We start from the raw sequence: 22796 nt of genomic DNA on the forward strand, positions 1-22796 counted from the left end.
AAGGCTGATAACAGGCTATTTATAATTGATAAGCTATTCTGGCAATTTATATCAAATATATTAGAATATAAGCGAACAAATAAGTAAAATGGAAATCAGTGTTAGCGAAAGTGAGGGGAAAGCGTGTTAAATACAAAAGTCTGCCAATTGTATACAGCATTTAAGTAAATTGAAGACATGTTTGTAGTGGTATTTCAGGTGCATTACACCCTATAGTTAAATAAACGAGTTAATAAACTACCTCACAACTAGATAGGCAACTGCTTGTTGCCCATACAACCAACTGATATTGTCCTGATGTCAATTGCCAGATTTCTATCAGAAATATACCAGTCTCAAACTAGTTCAAATTAGACAAAAAAAAGAATGGAAGTGAAATTATGACACAAAAACACAAATTTGAAATAAAGAAATAAAATAAATTTATGAATACAAATAAAAAACTTTATATTAAGTATATTTTCAAAAATATTCTTCTTCTTGACTGGTGCGATTACCGCTTCCGCTAAACAAAGCGGTCGTTTCTTTCTCGTGCTAACCGGCGCCAGTTGGACACACCAAATGAAGTCAAGTTCGTACTCTCTTAATCTTTCCAACACAGAGAGGGCACTCTCCTTTCTCTGCTACCACCAGCTGGTACCGCATCGAATACTTTTATAGCCGGAGTTTTTGTATCCATTCGAAGGACGTGACCCAGCCAATGGAGAGGCTGAATCTTTATTCGATGCGCTATGTCTATGTCGTCGTAAAGCTCATTGTGTGATCACCTACAATACTCGCCGTCGCCAACGTGCAAAAATCAAACCCTCTCAAGCCCTCCAAGGGAGATATCACCAACGTCCAAGCTTCTGCGATGAGAGCCTTATAAAGTGTTAGTTGTGTTCGTCGAGAGAGGACCTTACAACTCAATTGCCTACTTAATCGAAAGCAGTGCTTGTGGCAAGAGAGATTCTCCGTTGGATTTCAAGGCTGACATAATAATTGTAAACTAGTATTTTTGCTGACAAGTTTGGTGTTTCACTGCAGGGTACCTATGTATATACATCTGAATATAGTATGTATGTATGTGTTTACATATATATAATTATACTATAAAACTGCTTTTATTTGGGTTGGATGTTGATTAATATGACTTGCGAGAATATTAAACTGTGCTAAAATGTGTAAAAAATAAGTTGCTTGTGTACATATGAATAAATATTTGTCTACTTAGACGCATACTTATACCTGTATATAAAGGGTGGGCCAAGAGCTGGTTTCTTAAACAAATGTTCAATATTTTTGCTATCATTTTTGGTTGAAAATAAATAATATTGGAAACAGTTGTGGAATATAACTATTGACCGTTTCTAGCCCTATCTCACGAATGCTTCAACCGATATTCGCCCAAAGGGTTTCTGGAGGGTTTATGGATTATACGCACAATAACTATCTTTAACGACACCATACAAAAAACCGATCTAATAGTTTTTCCTTTCAGCTTCGGGATACAAGATATAGATTGTTTGAGCTTTGTGACATGGAGTTCCGTCCTGTTAATACAAAAAATTAATTCATAAATTCACACTGGCAACATTAATTAAAAAAATGTCAATAATTATGATTCGTAGCCAAATTGTTGTTTCGAGCAGTATTAAAAAAGAAAATAATAACAATATAATTACTCAAACATTGGCAGGAAATTCTCTCTAAATACATTAAACTTTCGACAATCCCGTACGGGTTTTCGGATCACAAGATACGTAAATTTGATCTATTAACATGACACATCGTTCTGATTCATAAGTAAGAGAGTCAGCTGGCCGTCAAAAAATGCCCACAGCTGATCACCTGATTCCAAAATATTTTTTTCTGTAACATGGTTGCATAAAAAATTATTAAATTCTAAAGAAAATCGTATGAAAAAGTCTAAAAAATATCGTAAAAAATTATATATTTTTCAAGAAAAAACATTATTGTATCTAAGAAATCTTTTAAAAATATTTGATATTGTAAATTTTCGTAGTCTAAGATATTGTTTTGCATTTTTTTTTTTGTTGTCTATATTCTTTGGTTTTTAATCTTACACTTACAAACTCAAAACTTGGGCCACACAATTCACACTTTGTAAGCAAATTTTCAATATTTCAATATGTTGTTCACTGTCACTCAGCTTCTGCTACCTTTTTGAGCGCGAAATTGTTACCAGTATCAAAATCACGCCATTTAAAATTAAACCAGCTGTCGGCCCACCCTGAAGCCAATTATTGATAAGCGATTAATTAAAAACAAATGTCCGCACTTTGGGTTGCTTTATTACAGGAGAAGGCACGAGCAGGGGAGGCCTGATCGCAGATAACGATTGCCAACAATACATTTATGGTCATCTGTATGTGTATAAATATTATATATGGACATAAGTACTAGTGACATTTATTGTTGACACGGGAAAGCAAATTTATAATTACTGAAATGACATTGGTAATTTGGAAAATTTGTAGATATATGGCTACATATATACGAAAAGGATCTTTAAATACGTTCGACGCTTCCTTCCTATTGGCATAATTAAATTAAGAGTTGCAAAGAAATGCTGTGAGCCTCAGCAGAGTTCTCGGTCATCTCTATATTGAAATGATTTGGCGACAAGACATGGCTCTGAAATGCAAATTAGTGAGGCAAACACCTGTTTACAGCCACGGCTTCGTGTTCTACTCTCATGCACGAAGTACAGAATGCAGAGAATGTGACCAACATCGGATCGTTAATCGGCTCTCAGCGATTTTGAAGTAATCAGCCGACTTGCTGACGCTACCCGGGTTACGGCAGCAGTTTGTTTGCGGATGTACTGAGATTTTGTTGGTGATATGCGAGCACAGCCTCCGCTCGTGTTGCTTCGTTGCCCTCTGAATAACGGCACATTGAACTAGTGTGTGAATACGTGTGAAAAGAGCGGGTAGAATTCTGCTGTCGAATTCCAGATGACGTGGCAGCCGAAGTTAGTCTCACAATTTCACTTCGGTTGGTCGAACCTTGTAATATACATTCCGTCAAAAAAGTACTGGGAGTTGTTCAATAAAATGCAAAATAATTATTTAATCGTCAAAATTTATTTTGTCGCTTTCAAAATAGGATCTATTCGAAGGAATACACATACATATGCCAACGATTAGTCCAGCCATCAAAGCACCTTTTAAACGCGTTTGAAGAGATATTCTTCAGCTCCTTCAGCGAATTCTCCCTAATGGCCTTCATCGACTCAAAGCGGCGTCCGCGGAGTGGCAATTTAAGTTTTGTGGAAAGGAAAAAGTCTCAGGGGGCTAAATCCGGTGAATACGATGGTTATTCGATGATATTTGTCGAGTTTTTGGTCAAAAAAATGTTCACAATATGAGCCTTGTGAGACGGTGCGTTACCGTAGAACCATTTGGAACGAATTCCGAGTGCACATCACCATGATAATCAAAGAAAACGACTAGCTTGACATTTACTTTTGACCGACTTTGAAGTGGTTTTTTGGGTTTCGGCCCATGTGGATAGCGCCATTCAGCCGCCTGTCAACTGGTTTGCATATCAAACTCATATACCCACGTCTCATCACCTGCTATGATACGCTGGAATTCACTTGCTCAAGCTTGCCTTCAGCCACCTTCTTCCGATGAATTGTTTGAAAGAAATTCCACTCTCTTGGAACGAGTCGTGCAGCCACGCGTCTCATGCCCAATTGATGTGTTGGTGTAAAATGTTGCGGATTGATTCGTGAGACACGCTAAGGTCACGAGCTATCTCCCTCAAACTAAAATGATGGTTATCCAGCACCATTTCCTTGACTTTGTCGACGTTTGCATCCGTTGAAGACGTTGATGGGCGACCAGATCGGGGCAAATCTTCTAAGACTTCTCGGCCCTCTGCAAAAGCCTTATACCACTCGTAGACACGTGTTTTTAATAAAGCACACTCGCCATAGGCTTTCTGCAACATTTTCAACGATTCGGCATACGAAATCCAGTTCAACAACAAAATTTAAGACAAATTCCCGATATGTTTTTGACAGAATGTATCATTCTTGCCTCTGCAAAAAATTTCAAGCCAGTAACGGATCAATTCGTTATCATTAAGCAAAAGGCTTAAATCATTGAGTAAGTAATAACATAGAATCACAATCATTAAATTTTTGGTAAACGGTCATAAAGATCCAGGCGGTCCCCAATGGGGATTTTTCGGCAAATTTTGTTCATAAATCCTAATCTTGTAATGCTTGTAAATGATTTTGAAAGGGATTGTCTGGACCCGAATTCTACTTTTTTTTATTATATCAAAACTCATCCTTGAAAAAGATGAAAAATTCCAAAAATCATTAAAAAAATTCTATGTATTCAAAGTCGGTTTCGATTTTTTTTCATTGTAGTTCTAATCAACAGCAATATAAGTATAAGTACAACCCTACAAATACTCAAATTTCCAGCCCTCTTTAAGAGATGAACTCACCCAGTAACTACCTAAAAACTTTAAAACTAATTTATTCCTAGGATATTCACCGGAAAAATTTCAAAAAATTGATATAAACGTTTTTGGGCTTGCTGAGTCCAAATTCTTATCCATTTGTTCTTGCGTGGTCAAATTGAAGGTCAGTTCAAGGTCAAACGCAGAATGTTCACCGGAAGTATTTAAAAAAAAGTTGATGTATATGTTTTTGAGGTTGCTGAATAAGAATTCATTGGCCATTAAAAGAAGTCAAAAATTGGATCCTGTAGCAATTTTTAAACAAAATGTGTCAAAAAATCACCACTGTGTGGTCTGATGAAAAAGGGAAAATGAGGAGGAAGGCAAATGATCGCGACAAGCTGTAGATGTGAGCAAAGGTGTTTTTGCGATACGAAGTGCTATGCCGATTTGCCTTCGCCCAAGCACTGAGCATGCGTACGGTAAACATACATACCATACATACATATACACAAATATTCACGCATGTTCTTTTTGTAGCATTTTCAATGCTTTGGTAATATTTTAATTTGTTTATTTATTATTTTATTGTTTTTTATTGCGTACTCAATGCTTGAATGCTTAAATACTTACTGTTTGAGGCGCATTTCGTGCAGAGATGTCTTCGGGGCATTATCGATCCTCAACTCCGAGTAGCTGAGAAGGTAAGTGGAGAACGCTAACTTACTGAAAGCAGCGTAAAATGAGTAAACTAACTCACTGAAAAATGGAGCGCTCCTAACGAAGTACCTTTTATAAATGAAGCATGGCAAAATAAAGTATTTTGCTTCAATATGGTTGTTACTACGGTAGGCCATAGCCAATACTTTTAATCTTAGCCTGATCTATTATCTGGCTAAAAGTTAAAAATTATTAATGTCAAAAACAGCGAACCATAAAAATGTATGTATGTATGTGGGTTCACTGCAAATAATCGACTTCGGAGTAAACAAAAATGGGACTTTAATCACTAAGTTGCTTATCAGGGAATAATAAAGGTGTCCGAGGACTGTTAAATTTAAAATTTTAATCTAAGAAAATAATGTACATATCGACAATTGGTATTAAGTATTTTTTGATGTTTTTTTTAGTATACTTGAGATGGGTTTTCTGGTTTTCCCCAAATTTGGGAAAGTTGTTTGGGTGAGATAAAATAATTCGGTTAGGCTCAACACATTCATTCATGAATGCATATATACTTACAAGTAAGGTTTTTAGATTTAAAACTCTATCGTTTTAAAATCAGTTTACTATTTTTACTTTTGAGTTTTTTCTAAATTTAAAATTTTCAGTTAAGTTTTACAATAAATTCCAACTACTGCTGGGTAATATTAACAACAGCAAAAATACAGTAATAAGTGAAACAGTGTTGCTTATATAACTACAATATAACTTAAATACATACATACGTACAAGTCATAAATTTTGAATTTCGTAAGTACCAACGAATAAAACTCGATTAATATTCCTTGATAAATGTTGTTGTTGTATTGTAATACTTTTATATACACAGACATACATATATACACGTGCTCGTACAATTCCACACGCCAGCTGTTTGTTTTGTAACTAAGCCGCATATTATATACATTTTAACTACAAGGTGGCGTAAAATGTGTCACCCTATCGGAAGATGTATAATTTTGGCAAACGACCATATTTGGCACGTGTGAACTAGACAGCTGCAGTATACAAACAGATAAGCAATGCACCAATGGTAGCGCGTAAAGATCCAAATAAAGATTGGCATCATAAGAAAATTTTTTTTTCTAATTATTGTAGTAAAAAAGTTACTCAAAAACATAATTGATACACTTTGCGCCACCTTGTACTAGTATCAGCGCAATAAAGTAACAATGTATGTGTGTCCATCCATAGTAATAACTCGAAAAAATAGTGAACTGGACTGTTTTAAAAACAACTCCAAAAATTGTGTTTTTTTTTAATATTTTTTACAAAAAAATCACTTCTGATCATAGCGGAGTCTAAGGTTAAGGAGAAAGTTAAAAAACCAAAATTCGATATTTCAAAAATTAATCTACAATACTCGTTTTAAGTGTCTTTTGGTTAGAGCTCTTTAGTTAGACCACTTCAGTTAAAGTCGCATATCGGCACCCCCGTCACTGTAGACAGTTATAATTTCGAGGTTGTAAAAGACTTCGTTTATTTAGGAACCAGCATTAACACCGATAACAATATCAGCCTTGAAATCCAACGTAGAAGCTCTCTTGCCAACAAGTGCTACCTTTTACTAAGTAGGCAATTGAGTAGTAAAGTACTCTCTCGACGGACAAAACTAACACTCTACAAGACTCTCATCATGCCCGTCCTAACGTATGGCGCAGAAGCTTGGACGATGACAACATCCCATGAAGCGACGCTTGGAGTGTTTGGGAGAAAGATTCTGCGCAAGATTTTTGGACCTTTGCACGTTGGCAACAGCGAATATCGCAGGCGATGGAACGATCAGCTGTATGAGCTTTACGACGACATAGACATAGCGGTGGTAGCAGAGGAAGCGGTAGGCCTCCTCTGCGTTGGAAAGATCAGGTGGAGAAGGACTTGGCTTCACTTGGTGTGTCCAATTGGCGCCGGTTAGCACGAGAAAGAAACCACTGGCGCACTTTGTTAAACTCGGCCAAAATCGCGTAAGCGGTTATAGCGCCAATTAAGAAGATAAAGTTAAAGTCATATATCGCAGTAAGTTTTTCTTGGATTTCCATGAAATTTTAGCACAACATTAAAGAAGCCCTATGCTTAAGAAGAAAACAAAGAACCAAAAAATCACAATTCGATATTTCAAAAATAAATCCACAAATCTCGCTTAAAATTTCCTTTCGTTAGATCTTCCCTGGTTAGACTACTTCAATTAAAACAAGAAAAAACTGAAAAGATCTGTTACTAATTATTAATAATTTTTTTTTTTTTACATTTTTTTTGATAAAGCGGAGAAACTTTTAGCCCCTTAAGTGGCTGCTAAGGGAGAGTGTACTGTATGTGCGTGAGAAAAAGAAATTGAAACGTAAATGGAAAGAAAACTAACGAAGGTGAGACAATACCATTCCAACAGAACCTTAGAAGCATAAATCGGTGCAGATTTAGCTGAGCTATTCAAGTTTTTCTTAAATCTATCTATCAAATAAAGTCAGAAATGGCACCTAATTATTTTGATTCCGTTGAAAAATTAAAAAAATTATGTAGACCTTTTAAGCTTACACCCCTCTATTATCTGAGCTTATTTTTAGGAGAAAAAATTACGAAATACATATTCTCAAATCGCTCCAGCTCTCATAAATCTTGTTAATTTGGCGAACGCCCTAAAATATAATGAAATTTATAGCTCCTGAGTACTGAGTATCGATAAAGTTCATACTCTTCCTCTTTCGGATCTCTTAAGACTCTTCAATGAATCCAAAAGATTTGCGGAAGCGTAACTTCAAACTAATTTTTCCGTCTTACCAGCTATATTGTATCTATCCTGCCTCTCTATTCTTTGTATTGTAATCTATACGCGTGTAATATAAGCACAACGGTCTTCCTGACTGAGTGCTTGGACTTGTCCAACCCCCACAAATCTAATCTAATCTAATAGTTCCTCTTTAAAGACACCCTAATATGTATACATATACATGCACATACACAAGTACATATGCTGGCAAAGTGTAGTATAAATCTATGAGTATAATGAAAAACAAGGTTATAAATAAAGCGTAATAAAAATAATATTTAATTGAGGTATGTGATTAAAAATGCACATAGGCACAGTCTTTGGGGCTATTAGCTCACCGTATTCGACGCAAAAGTGGGGTGTCTCAAATAAGCAAGAATGCCGACATAAATCTGCGTTATATAGTTAGCGTTATAGGTTATTGAACTCGCATAGTTTCCAAAATATATGAAGAGTGCGCCTAAAATATGCCATTTGTAGTTAAAAGTAGTTTTTACGAAACCCCAAATACGATTAGACTAAATGTGGATGTTGGATATTTGCAGGATGACCATTTATTGCTAACATTTTTAAGTAAAAAACTAAAAGAGTTCTCAAAGTAGACATTTTCAGAAGCAGGAAATATATGTATGTATATCGATATTTTGTTGAAAGAACGATATAACCCAAAAAAAAAAATTGTTTGGTAAGTATGCAAAAATGGCCATTAGCTCCTCTTTTATGATATGCACATGTGCTTCTCACACTGCCGATAGAGTAGTTCTTGAGACCGAACTCTTGGTATGGTCATCATCTTGTAAATTTTTTTTTTGCGGATGAGGAGGTCGAAAGTTCCTAATACATCGTCAAAGCTGCCTTCGCAGCAATGGTATGTCCGGAGACTAAAAAACTCTCCCTCGCTTGGAACCGTCGCCTACCCTGAAACCGCTTTCACATTACTTCAGAGTGGCGTTCTATCTTTCTCATTACAAGGTCTATGCTTAAGAGTTTGCGAAACCACTGATAACCTCCCACGTTTCTTCGCCACTTAGCATCTTGACGATTACATTTTCAGTGATTATGTGACCGACTGCATTCGCTAGCGTTCGACGCTCTTGTTCCCAATGCATGCTTTGGAAAAAGTTGTGTTCAGCGTCATCTTCGGCTGCATCCCTGTATATGCATGTGGGGTGTTCGCATTTCCGTCTTTTGAACTGGTATTTCTGGAAATACCCTTGCCCCGAAAGCATAGCGTTTCGTTTCTCCAGCGGTCTTGTAATAGCCTTATCGTTTCGTCCTTCTTCCATCCTCTCATTCTTTAATGCACATAACTTTTTCCTTAAAATTGTCGACTCATTCGGTCGATCATTTCCACCAAAGAAAACACGAATTTTGCGATATGTTATTTGAAAAGATCGACCATTTTCATAAGTTTCAAAAATTTTAAGCTATGTTCTCTTGTGGACAAATCTGGACATCTGTACAAATTGTACTTTACAAGAGTTAAAGTTGTCTAAAAAAAATGATACCGTATAGGAATTGTTTACTACTGGCAGCTAGACGTCACTTTTGAAAGACCCTTATTACGACAGTTATGATTTTTTTAAATTTGAAAAAAGGTAAGTGTCCGACAACTAGCGCCTTATACAGTCAAAATAATTATTTGTATTATTCGATACAAATCGGAGACCATCGATGGCAATCGTTTTCAGCCGCCAAGTGTGTGATGAGCGACTTTGTGTATTACTTTTTTTTTGCATTCATTTTAGCTCAGTTTCTGCACTGCAACTGGTCCATTTTGATTGCACTGTGCACGAATTCGGAAGTGATCATAAAGTGACTGGTACTGAACTAGTCCTTTTTTGAGAATGCCACTGAATATTACTGTGAGGCGACTAACTAACCCAAACCAAGTGAATGGCGTCATTGAAAGAGCTAATCAGTCAGTACTCGTAGTCGGGTTGTTGTCGTTAAAGTGATTGCGCTAGGCCGGTATACAGCAGCTATCGCTATCAGTTAGTATTTAGTATTGGCTCAATCGCACTGAGCGCTGGTCTGTGCTACCTAAGCGGTGTGGTACTCCAAGCGCTTCATTGAGTAAAATATTGTACTTATTTTTTTTGTTTTCGGTATAACTTTTGCCGAACAACTGGCAGCTCTCACGCCAGGCAACACGACGGAAACTCAGTCGGGTAATGGGCAATCAGTACTTGCAATAAATACTTGTTCCAAAACACTTCACAGCAGTCCATCGAGAACTACAGACGAGCGGCAATGTGAAAATCATTACTTGAAGCGCAATTAGCTTAAATTAATATTTAAGTAAACACATTAAAACGCCGATTACTTCAAATTAATGTGAAAATTTATATTTGTGCAAAGACAACTACAAACACTACAAGCAAAAAAAAAAAACAAGAAAAATAACGGTACAAAAAATACAAATTAATCAGAGCAATAAAATAAAATTAAAAAAAAATGGAAGTTTACACATCGGATAGCAGTGACACAGACGCGCGCGAGCAAAAAACACTGGATTATGGACGCATGAACCTCCTGGAAATCACGCTGGACGACGATTTACACGCAAAGAAGACGCTAAAAACACACAAAGATTTCGAAACTTTGCTGCTAAATCACAATCGGCTATCGCGTCTCCCGTCGGCACTTATGAAATTCACCAATTTGAAAATATTGGATCTGAGCTCCAATTGTCTGACACAGTTGCCCGAGGCTATATGCAATCTGCCATTGGTCACACTGATAGCCAAAAATAACCAACTGACCAATAAATCGCTGCCAAAATCGTTTGTGATGCGCAATTCAGCCTTGAAGGAGCTAAATCTGAGTGGCAATCAGCTGACACACTTTCCCGAACAGGTGGTGGAGTTGAGGCAGCTGCGCTACTTCTATGCGGGCGCAAATAAGATTTCAGCGATTTCAAAGGATATATGGAAAATGCAAAGGTGGGTAGACGAGTGAATGAGTGATGAAATTGAAGATTTTTTTTTTTGGTTTTTGTGTTTGGAGTTTTACCCATGCTAGCTTACTATGGGTCCTAAGGCCTAATTCAAGTTTGCATTGCTTCGACAAGTGTCAAATATACTCCAAAGTATGGAAATATACTCCAACGTATGGAAGTTGCTCAAATGACAGCTTTACTTCATGCGCTTTAAGAGGTTTTTAAGCTTCGAATAATGGAATATTCTGTTTTACATAATTTTGTCGGCCTTTTTAGCTGGGAAGCATTCCAAGTTGACGTGCAGGTGTCTAAATAACTGCGCCCATAAGAAGAAGTGCACTTAAAATTTGACAGATGCTGACTATCGCCTGCAGTCAAAGTGTTTGTACTTTGTGTTTTGAATTTTTCGCACAAACAAAGGGCTTTTAAGTCAGAAGAAACGCTCCAAGGTTAACGATTGTCTACTTAGCGGTGGAAAACAGGCAGCAGCTACTTTGTTTATAGGTTGCTTACCCAAACGCCTGTTAGTATATGGCATCTATGCATGTCTGTATGTATTTAAATTCAATTGAATACACTTTGCCATATCAGTGATTTTCGATTTTTGAGCGTTGATTGCCGTCACTGACCCTTTCGGCCGAAGATTATCAGCATCAAGTCTGGGTATCTACATGTATATATACTCTTTTGTGTGTGTGTGTGTATGTGCATATGTACATATGTAAGTGCCTACATTAGCTGATTGTCTACAGCTATTGTGAAGTGTGTTTTTCAAATAATACAAAGACTTGCATATTTCCAATAGTTCAAGAGTGAAAATTTCATAAATAATAACTAATAAAAAGAAAAACAAGAAACTTGCCAGCAAAATGATTTCTGCATACATTGCAAAAGTGAACAAAGTGCCAAGCTCGCCATGCTCTGATTCGCAACCTCATCTACATCTACTAGTGGGCGCTTAGCGCATCTGTGTGTGTAGATTGATATGATAAAGTAATGTAGTCGCCTTTTTATTACTTCAAATGAACTCCCATGTTATTTTGAATTGAAATATTTATACACATGCTGAAATAAAACCAACAGTTGTGAAATGGATTGTTGATAATCAGCTTGCGCAGCACTACGAAAAACGATAACCTGTTTGTGGCGAAAAGCCACTGGCCAGTCAGTTATATAAATGCAATTAATTACTACGATTAAACAGTAAATTAGAACAATCGCCGGTCATAGGCATAGTTTTTGTTTAATTTGAATGCAAACTAATAAATATAATAAAATAAAATGTAATTAAAGTGAAGTAAAAATAAAATAAATTAACGTCATAATCACATAAAATAACATAGAATAGTAACAAATAAAAACAAGTCAAATAAAATAAAATACAAAGAAAACATAACACAACATAACATAGAATAAGATTAAACAAAATAGCATAACATAATAACCTAAAATAAAATAAATTTTAAATCAAAATCAAAATTAAATATAAAATTAAATTAAAATAAAGTAAAATAAAATAAAAAAATTTATACAACACCAAAAAAGTAAAAATGAAATATTATAAAAAAGTAAAAATTTAAAATAAATTAACATTGAAATAGAGTAAAACAAATTAATGTACAAAAACATAGCACAACATAACATAGAATAAGATTAAATATAATAACATAAAGAAGTTCAAGTTCAAATAACATGACATGACTTTACATAACATATGATAAAATAAATAAAAGAAATTTAAAGTTAAAATTAAATACAAAATAAAACTAAATGAAGCAAACTAAAATAAAAAATGTCGTAAATACCAAAAAAAAATTAATAAATCAAATTAAAATTAAAATTGAGTAAAATAAAATAATATGCAAAACATAACACAACATAACATAGAATAAAATGACGTAATGATATGATATAACATAACATAACATAACATAGCATAACACAACATAATATACATAAAATAAAATAAAATAAATTTAATTAAGATATGGATAATAATACGGAATGAAATTAAAATAAAGTAAAATAAATTCAAAAATAAAAAAAAGAAAACTCGAGAAAAAAAAAGTAAAATATAATATAATAACATTATATAACATAGCACAGAATTAGATTAAATATAACATAATTCAATAATATGACGTAACGCAACATAGCATTCCCTAGCGGGTCGGGTCACCCGCGGTAAGGCATGCCTGAAGGGGCTTGGCGTAAAAGGCCTCATACCCCAAGAGAACCTCCAGCAGCAGGGCACCAAAGCTCATCAGGATCGAGACCAGTAAGATCCTGATTATGCTATACTGGAAAAGTGACTCCGATCAAACAGTCAAAGGGCTGTTGAAAGGAGTATTCTATCACCTCAATACAGGAGGGTGACATCTCTCTCCGAAATGGCTGACAGACTACAGCTTCCGTCTCGTTAAAACTCTGGCAGGCCTGCAAGTAGCTTCTATGCTACGCCACCATTAAGTTGGTGGTACAGGTTGAGCTGAGACAACTGATGGCTTGTGTCTGATTCTGGCTCTAAACACAACCTCCCATTAGGGCTCGCGTGGTCTCCCTGCACTTGCATAGATAATGGGAACTGTTTCAAGACAACTGTAAACCATGCAAAGATAGCGAGACTTGAAGCAGAGACCCAGAATACAAAAAATAAATCAATTCAACAACAAGAAGAACAAAAACAACAAACAACAGATACAGAAAACGTCGTTCAGAGTGCACGCAGAGTACTTGATATTCGGTACGGAGCACGTCTCAACCATCAAAAGAGGCAAAGGCGGCTAAGAAGGCCTTCGAAGGAAAGGAAAGGAGTCTTAGAAAAACAATAGTGGAGACTCAAATCGAAATAGCCAAGACATACATTGCTTAACATAAAATAAAATAATAAAAGGAAAAAAATATATATAAAAGGTAAAATAAGGTATATTAAAACGTCATTAAATAAAATAACAACACATAACATAACATAAAATAAGATTAAATATAACATAAAATAAAAAAAGCAAGAAAAAGTAAATTAAAATACCATAAAATAAAATAAAAAATATTATAGGTGATCAATTAAAAGCAAACATTGTGAAACAGAATATAAACAAAGATTATAAAATTTTTTCACACCCATTTAAATGCGTAATGTGGCATTTACTATGCGCTTATCTGTTACTAAGCCAAATAACTTGTTTTTCAAGCGCTCATCACAGCGCTTCGGTTTAAAAAAATATGCTTCAAGTTCATGCCAAGGGTTTGGACCTTGACTATTGGTTATTCGTTTGTTTAAATTGTTTCTGTTTTGAAATATTTTCATATATTTTTCCGATTGTTGCCGAGCACTTTTCTTTACAACACTTTTACGACGGCTGCTGCCATGCGTGAGTATGGCGTGAGTATGTAGATATGTATGCACAAAACGTATGTATGAGCTAACGCCCGCAGGTACTACACTCGACTCTGCTTAATTCGAATTCCATTTTTCTCTGCTTATACTAACTATTTAGATGCACTTCGATTTTAATAGTAATGTAAAAAATTAACTATTTATCGTATAATTGGAATTCCATTCGACGGCATAATCTGCGAACAAAAACTCTCTGCTATCACCAAGAGCGGAATAGTCCGCGCGAACGAAAACTCTCTCTTGTGACTAAGAACGAAATAATTCGCAATAAATTACTTTTTTGTTAAAGTTTGAGAAAAAAAATAGTTTTGGTAATCCTGTAAAATTTTTTTTCATTAAAACCAACAGTAAAAGCCTTTCCGACGCAATGTATTTTGAGATTTCGAGAGGTGATGCAAAAGAGAGAGAATGCTGCTTGAATGATGACCCTTAACAGTATATAAATCCGGGTCATTCTGGTAATGTAGAGCCGATTGTCGTAGGGAATTTTAAGTATTTAGCAACAGTTTCTTCAATGTCATACGCTAAAAAATCAGGGAAAGCTTTGCATGCATTTTAATTTAGGTTAACATAATGGCAAAGAACCCCACGTTAAGTGGCAACTAAGTGCCGTTTTGATACCACAATTCCTGGATGACTTTATTAAATAGAATCGAGAATAGAAATAGAAAATAGATACTTCACTGAACTCAGAATTTTTGCTCTTGTTGAATTTGTGCTGCGAAATAATCTTACAATCAATAAGTCTGTGGCGACAAATCGTACACAGAGTTGTATTTAAACTTTTCCGAAGTGATTCGTTTCTTCCTCTTCAAAGCTTGGTATATACACAGAAAGTGCTGTTACTGTTCATTTTCATTTCTACAATTTACGCGGGCTCCGTAGTCGAATGGGTTGGTGCGTGACTACCATTCGTAATTCACAGAGAGAACGTTGGTTCGAATCTCGGTCAAACACCAAAATTAAAAAAAGAAAAACATTTTTCTAATAGCGGTCGCCCCTCGGCAGGCAATAGCAAACCTCCGAGTGTATTTCTGCCATGAAAAAGCTCCTCATAAAAAATATCTACCGTTCGGAGTCGGCTTGAAACTGTAGGTTTCTCCATTTGTGGAACCACATCAAGACACACACCACAAATAGGAGGATGAGCTCGGCCCAACACCCAAAAAAAAGTGTGTACACGTCAATTATATATATACAACTTACCCAGCAACCATTTTGCTCTAAGTCCAGTCTTCCGGATCTGTCTTCCAGGCAGATATATCAAATTCTTTCACCCAGCATACAAATACTTTTGCATTCGCTTCTGACACATGGACAAATTATCGCGTCTGAGTTCATATCAGTCCTGATTAGACCACTAGCCAGAGCAGAGATTACGTTAAAACACGCGATGGACAAATACATAAATACTCGTACAAATGGAAAGTTACGTACCGTCTGAAGTTTAACATTGCCTTACTTGCACTTATTGTTCTATTGTGTGTTGTGACGCCCAACAATAGTAATTTTTCTAGCGATAACCAGAACAGAGTAATCATAAATTAAGTAATATGCAATAATAAGCTCATAAATATATATGTATACAGTATGCGTATGTATGTGTTGTATTAAGTAACGGGTGATTTTTTAGCTATTATCTTTTTAAACGGTTGGTTTAAACAGCTGACGCACGTTTCGTGTTTTGTTTCACTGTCAATAACACAGGCACACAAAAAAAAAAAAGTGTCATGTCCAAGACATTAGACTAGTGTATTCCGACGTATTTTTTCGCACTGAATCCGAATCCGAAGCCAGAATACTCAAATTGGCTCCCGTTTTTGAGATAATCTCAAAAAACTTAAAAAAAAATTAAAAAACTGAAAAAAGAAATAAACATTTTTTTCAGATCCTACGGTAGTGTATTTCGATGTATTTTTTCCCGCTGAGTCCGAACCTGATGCAAAAATTTGCATATTGGCTAAAATTTTTGAGACAATCTCAAAGAACTGCTCAAAAAATCGAAAAAAGAGCAAAACCAAACGTAATAATTTTCTCAATAAGGTAATTTATTTTCAAATGTTTTTTCTATGGTATCGAACTCTCTTACATTCAAATGATCGATGCAGAGTTTGTCTTTTGCGTTTCTGCCCTCTTACAGCAATATCCCTCTTTAGCGACCAGCAGTAGTCTGCCATCATATTTTTATTCCACGTTCCTTGATATCTACGTTCCATTTCCTTAATATCTTGGTGGAATATATCTCCTTGCTCCTCGCTGTAATCCCCAAGATTTTCTGGGAAGTAATCTACGTCAGAATCTAAGAAATGTAACTTTAAGTTCATCAAGCAACCTAAGTTTTTGAAGTTCTTGACCAAATTTGCAACAATTTCTTTGTAATTTAAACTCCTATGGTTTCCTAAAAAGTTTTCAACTAATATACATTTTTAAAACTAAGCCACGCATCTCTTTCTTTCTTATTCATTTTTGTTACTAAAATGTTATCCCTTAACATCTTCCTAATTTGTGGTACATCTAATATTCCTTCCTTTAACTTTGCATCCGAAACTTTAGGAAAGATTTCTTCAATATACTGGAAACATCTTCCTTCTTTATTTAATGCCTTAATAAATTGCTTAACAAGTCCTAACTTTATATGCAGTGGAGGAAGAAGGATTTTAGAAGCATCGACCAAGGGTTTTTGTATAACATTCTTTGTTCCTGGCTTAAGTTTCTTTCTCTTAGGCCACTCTTAGGCCACGGGAGCCAATTTGAGTATTCTGGCTTCGGATTCGGATTCAGCGGAAAAAAATACATCGAAATACACTATCGTAGGATCTGAAAAAAAATTTTATTTCTTTTTTCAGTTTTTTAATTTTTTTTCAGTTTTTTGAGATTATCTCAAAAAACGGGAGCCAATTTGAGTATTCTGGCTTCGGATTCGGATTCAGCGGGAAAAAATACATCGAAATACACTATCGTAGGATCTGAAAAAAAATTTTATTTCTTTTTTCAGTTTTTTAATTTTTTTTCAGTTTTTTGAGATTATCTCAAAAACGGGAGCCAATTTGAGTATTCTGGCTTCGGATTCGGATTCAGTGCGAAAAAATACGTCGGAATACACTAGTCTAATGTCTTGGACATGACACTTTTTTTTTTTGTGTGCCTGTGTAATTTATATAATTTAACCATGAATCGTCTTACAAACAAACAACGCTTGCAAATCATTGAATTTTATTATAAAAATGCGTGTTCTGTTAAGAAAGTTTAAGATCCACTTTTTTATCGAAAAATTGTGTTCAGCGACGAAGCTCATTTTTGGATCAATGGGTACGTAAATAAGCAGAATTGTCGATTTTGGAGTGAAGATCAGCCAGAAGAATCGCAAGAGCTACCAATGTATCCAGAAAAGTTCACAGTTTGGTGCGGTTTATGGGCTGGAGGTATCAGTGGACCGTACTTCTTCAAAGATGCTGCGTATCGTAACATAACTGTGAATGGTGAGCGCTACCGTGAAATGATATCCAACTTTTTTTTGCCCAAAATCTAAGAGCTTGACTTGGATGATATGTGGTTTCAGCAAGACGGTGTCACATGCCACAAAGCACGCGTAACAATGGACTTGTTGAGAGGCGAGTTCGGTGAACATTTTATTTCACGTTCGGGACCTGTCAATTGGCCACCCAGATCGTGCGATATAACGCCTTTAGATTATTTTTTGTGGGGCTATGTTAAAGCTCATGTCTATTCAGACAAACCTGCTTCAATTAACGCATTAGAAGACAACATTAAAGCAATTATATGTGAGATACCGGCCGAAACATTGGAAATAGTATGCCAGTCGCGGTCAACATTTGCGCGAAACGATCTTCAAACATTAAATTATATGGACTGTACTATCAATTTCAATAAAAATTTCATGCATTTTTCTGAATTTCACGTGTGTTTTTTTGAAAAACTTTCCTATAACTCTTAAAAAGTTTCTGGGCGACAGCTGATTAGATTTTTGAAATAGTGGGTCACGTGAATAGCACGTGAGGTATTTGGACAGATGTATCATGTCATACCCGCACGTGCACATTTTTTCTATAGAAAATTATTATAAAACGTGAGCAGTTGTTTATTTGCTTCTTCCTTATCGACGCAATAATAACCTAAGTGGTTTTGACCAGCTGTAGTCAGTCCAAGCCTCTCTCCAATTGGGTGTTCTTACGCACAGATAGTATCCGCCTTTGGCTGCCTCACAGTCACTTATGCTTGGGAATACCACGAGTACTTTGAAGGCTTGAGCTTTGATTCGCATGCCATGGCTGGTAAGGACATTGGGCATATTTTTCGTATGTGGCTCTATAATTGTTTGGTTTGCGAACTTGCGTCGGTTGCCATTCGTAGATTATTCGATATTTTTATTGGTAGCCAAGTCCTCTGTTCCAAAACCATTGCTCACTGGTAGCCATTCTTCTCCCGCTGAGTCTTTAAACCATAGCTGAAACTAACAGGATTCAAATTTTTGACATTAGTTTGGTCCTAAATAAGGATTTAATGTAACCCAGAAGAAACACGAGCAAAGTCAAAGTTTCGTGCTTGTTGAATTGGTGTTGTGAAATAATCTTATAAAAAATATACTTCAAGAAAAAGTTATGAGTTGTTTTCAACGACTTAAAAAGCAACCTTCCTCAGCATTTAAAACAACCAACTTTTTATTTATTTTGTAGATTTTTTTTTTGATAAAATTGTAGTTTAAAACCACAAAATAGTTAAAAATGTTTTTGGCAAATTATTAAATACACTTCTTATTTAAAAGATTTTAATTAAAAATGCATAAAATAAATATGGAAATAAAAAAAAAAATTAAAAAAAAAAAATTTAAATTAAATATTTTTTTATACTTTTCATAAAAATTTTATATTTTCTTACGAAATTTAATATTTTATTTTATTTTTTTATTGAAAAACATGAAATAACAAAAATTACGAAAAAAAACCTTGAAATTTTAATTCAAAAAAATTGTATTTAAAGTTTAATTAAAAAATATTTAGTTTTTTATTAGGTCTAGCTTAATTTTCATTTTAATCTTCAACTAGAATTTTTCTAAACTTTGACTGAATTTTAAATCAGAATTTTATAAAAAAATAAAAGGCAAAAGATTTTCATTTTAATTTTCAACTAGAACTTTTCACAACTTTAATTCGTGAACGAATTCACACAATTTTAACTAAAATTTTAATTTTAAACTTACTTTTGTTTTAAATATGTTTTAATAATTAAAAATTAATTTATTTTATTTTATTTATTATTATTATTTATTTTATTTAAAAATTAGAATTTTAACTAAAACTTTAATTTTAAACTTACTTTTATTTTTAAATCTTTTTTAAAAAATTGTTTTTAATTTTTTTTAATTAAATTTTTGAATTAAAATAAATTTTTCTTTACTTTTGTTGTAACTAAGATTTTTTAATTTTTTTAATCATTATTTTTATTTATTTAAAAATGTTTTTTTTTAAATAAGTTAATTTTTTTTAATTTTATTGTAATTAAAATTTCTTAAATTTGTTCAGTAAATTTTTTTATTTAATTTTTACAAAAGCTTTTTAGTTACTTCAATCAATTAATTTTTTTAGTTGCATTGTTTCTAAGTTTTTTAATTAAACTCTTTTTTTAATTAAAATTATTTTTAATTTTTTTTTTTAACTTTGATTTAATGAAAATTGTATATAGAAAATTTTTTAACTTTAATTAAAAAATAGTAAGAGGTAAAACTTTTAATAATTTTTTTTAATTTAAATTTAATTAAAAAATAATCAAAATTAGTAACGATAACGAAATTTAACTGTTAACAGTTAACGAATTTTAACTATTATTAAAAGATAGTAAAAAGTATTCAAGTAAAACTTTTAATCTGTTACATTTTAATGAATTTAATTATTTCATCTCTCTAATAATTCCATCGCTTTTACTTTTTCTTAATTCCAGCTTACAGGTACTCTCGTTGGGTGGCAATCTCATCAACGATGTACCCGAAGCGGTGGGTTCGCTCAGCCAATTGCAAGCACTCGTACTTTGTGATAATCTTATTGAGAAAATACCAACCAGCATTGCACATTTGGATAGTCTAAAGTCTCTGCTGTTGCACAAAAATCGCCTTAGACATTTGCCCAAAGATATAATTGCTTTGAAGAATTTAACAGAGGTATGCTGAAGCAAGAGACCGCAGCTCCATTGAATTTGTTTCATATACTAATCTTACACTCTCCCACACATCCCTCATTTCCCCTCTATTACAGTTAAGTTTGCGCGATAATCCATTGGTGGTGCGCTTCGTACAGGATATCGCCATGATGCCTCCGAGTCTGATGGAATTGGCTGCACGCGTTGTCAAAGTCACCGCCATCCCCGTCGGACCGGGCATTGTGCCACTTACAGTAAACGAGTATCTGCAAAGCGCCAACTGCTGTGTGAACCCCAATTGTAAGGGTGTCTTCTTCGACAATCGCGTTGAACATATAAAATTCGTGGACTTCTGCGGCAAGTATCGTGTGCCGCTGTTGCAATATTTATGCTCCTCCAAGTGTATTGAGCCGGAACCGGAACGACCACAGACGAGTGGCGCCAGTGGTTACATGATGCGGAAGGTGCTGCTGGGTTGACTGGTGGATGCTTGAAAAATATGCAGTGGACATGTTTTAGATACAAAAATTAAAACAAGTCTAAATAGTTTGTAGGAAAATTAAATTTTTTAGAAAAAAACAAATTTTTTTTTTTAAATTTTGCGATTTGTTGCCATTTCGTTTTGGTTTTGTTATTTTTGTTAATATTTTTCGCCATGAGATTCGCTACTTTAATGTGCAATACTGTGAAAAAATGTGTGTAATGCTGAGCTTTTATATACATATACACTTTCTTATACATATGTATATACGATAAGAACCCAACAAAAAAAAAAAAAAAAAAAAAAAATATAAGAATATTTGAAATATTTTATATTAATAGAAGTAATAAAATTTGCATTGATTGCATGGAACTGAACAGTACTTTAGGGAGCGTTTATTATCATGAACTGATTTGTACGAATCGAGCGCAAGTAATAATTTTGCAAATATAATAAAAAAAGAAACATTTTATGCAACGAAAATATATGTTTAAAAATATTCAGGCATACACATATTCGTACTTATAGGGTTAAGTAACATATCAAAGCAGCTGTCCGTTGTCAGAGGGGAAATTTAGGCACGGTTGAGAGATATGCCCCACCACTTCTCAGCGGGTCTCAGTGAATTGGGCAAAACCAACTGTTTATATGTTTATGTTTAAAACCTATTTTTTATTTATACATTTTTTCAGTTATATGCTGTTGTTGTTGTTGTAGCAGTTATACAAGCCCTGTCAATGTAGAGCATATCACCGGTCGTCTTCGTCTAACTCATCTAAAGGTAAAGGCCCAGGAAACATGCTTTCCGACATGTTGGGTCCAAAGAGTTAGGGGTGTTAGATGAGTGGGTTTTGAGGGTTATGTGAAAAGGGGGTTAGTGTCTTGCGGGGTGCCTTCACATGCAGGGCATATGTTTGGCATATCGGGGTCAATTCTGGATAAGTAGGTGTTTAACATGCTACAATATCCAGAACGTAATTGTGCCAGTGTGGTCTCCCGGGGAAGATGGAGCTCTTCATCTGCGGTAGGTGGTGGTTGGACTCCGATTACGGCATTCGGTGGTCGGAAGCTTAGAAACGTAGTGATGGTCTCCCGATGAATGTCGTTTATTGCCTGTCTAAACACTGCCTGGTCCGATCTGCTCCAGTAGATGTCATTCGGCATTCCGATGGTAGCCGGATCTACGTTACCGGAATGACTCGGCTTTTTCCCGACCAAGGGCTCTCGCCCCAGGTAAACTAGCCCTGTCTTGTGAACCGTTTCAGTTATATTCTCTTTTCCATAATTTTCCTTCCTTATTAACCTAACCTAACCTAATCTTACTTACATTTTATGCTTACAAAACTTCGCTATCTTCGCTCTTATTCGTACTCTCATACACCTTCTCCACAAAGCTCACTCTTTCAACTTCCATCATTATTGAAATTTCCATCCATTTATATTTAATAGAGTTTGTTATGCCACCATAAATGGGCTCACGGCTGAGAAAACAGAGAAAACAATCAGCGTTACCACGGCACAATTTCAGCTGGAATTACAAAAATATGCGAAGTCACACGATTTTGTCAAGATTTTTTTTTATTTGCGATCTATCAAAAATCTGGATAGAGGAGGAAGTGGCACAGTAGGTGCGACATTGTCTCTTCCTCGTCCTCATCTAGACAACTTCTACAGAAGTCATGTGTTTGCACACCCATCCTTTTGGCGTGTCTACCTATTAGGCAATGCCTCATTATGACTGAGATCAGTGTGCTAACACTGTGTTTATTTTGGCTTAGCAGAGATTCTGTGCGTTTAGCATTTAGAGTCGGCCACAGTTGACGGGCGATTTTGCTGGTGGCTTCATTACGCCACCTTTCGTTTGCTTTCCTTAAAATTTCTTCAAGGATGAGTAACTTACATGTTTGTAAGGGCATCT

The 22796-nt window shown here is 34.9% G+C and overlaps 1 protein-coding gene across 1 annotated transcript; it reads left to right on the forward strand.

Moving 5' to 3' along the window:
- Positions 1-9908: 9908 nt before the first annotated feature.
- Positions 9909-21361, forward strand: LOC129238543 (leucine-rich repeat-containing protein 58). The gene is made up of 3 exons (XM_054873600.1): positions 9909-10854; positions 20203-20419; positions 20514-21361. Exons 1-3 carry the CDS (start codon positions 10367-10369, stop codon positions 20874-20876), a joined length of 1068 nt encoding a protein of 355 aa, XP_054729575.1. The 5' UTR covers positions 9909-10366; the 3' UTR covers positions 20877-21361.
- Positions 21362-22796: the final 1435 nt, after the last annotated feature.

Source organism: Anastrepha obliqua, chromosome 2, assembly GCF_027943255.1.
Source record: "Anastrepha obliqua isolate idAnaObli1 chromosome 2, idAnaObli1_1.0, whole genome shotgun sequence".
In the NCBI taxonomy this organism is placed as follows: domain Eukaryota; kingdom Metazoa; phylum Arthropoda; class Insecta; order Diptera; family Tephritidae; genus Anastrepha; species Anastrepha obliqua.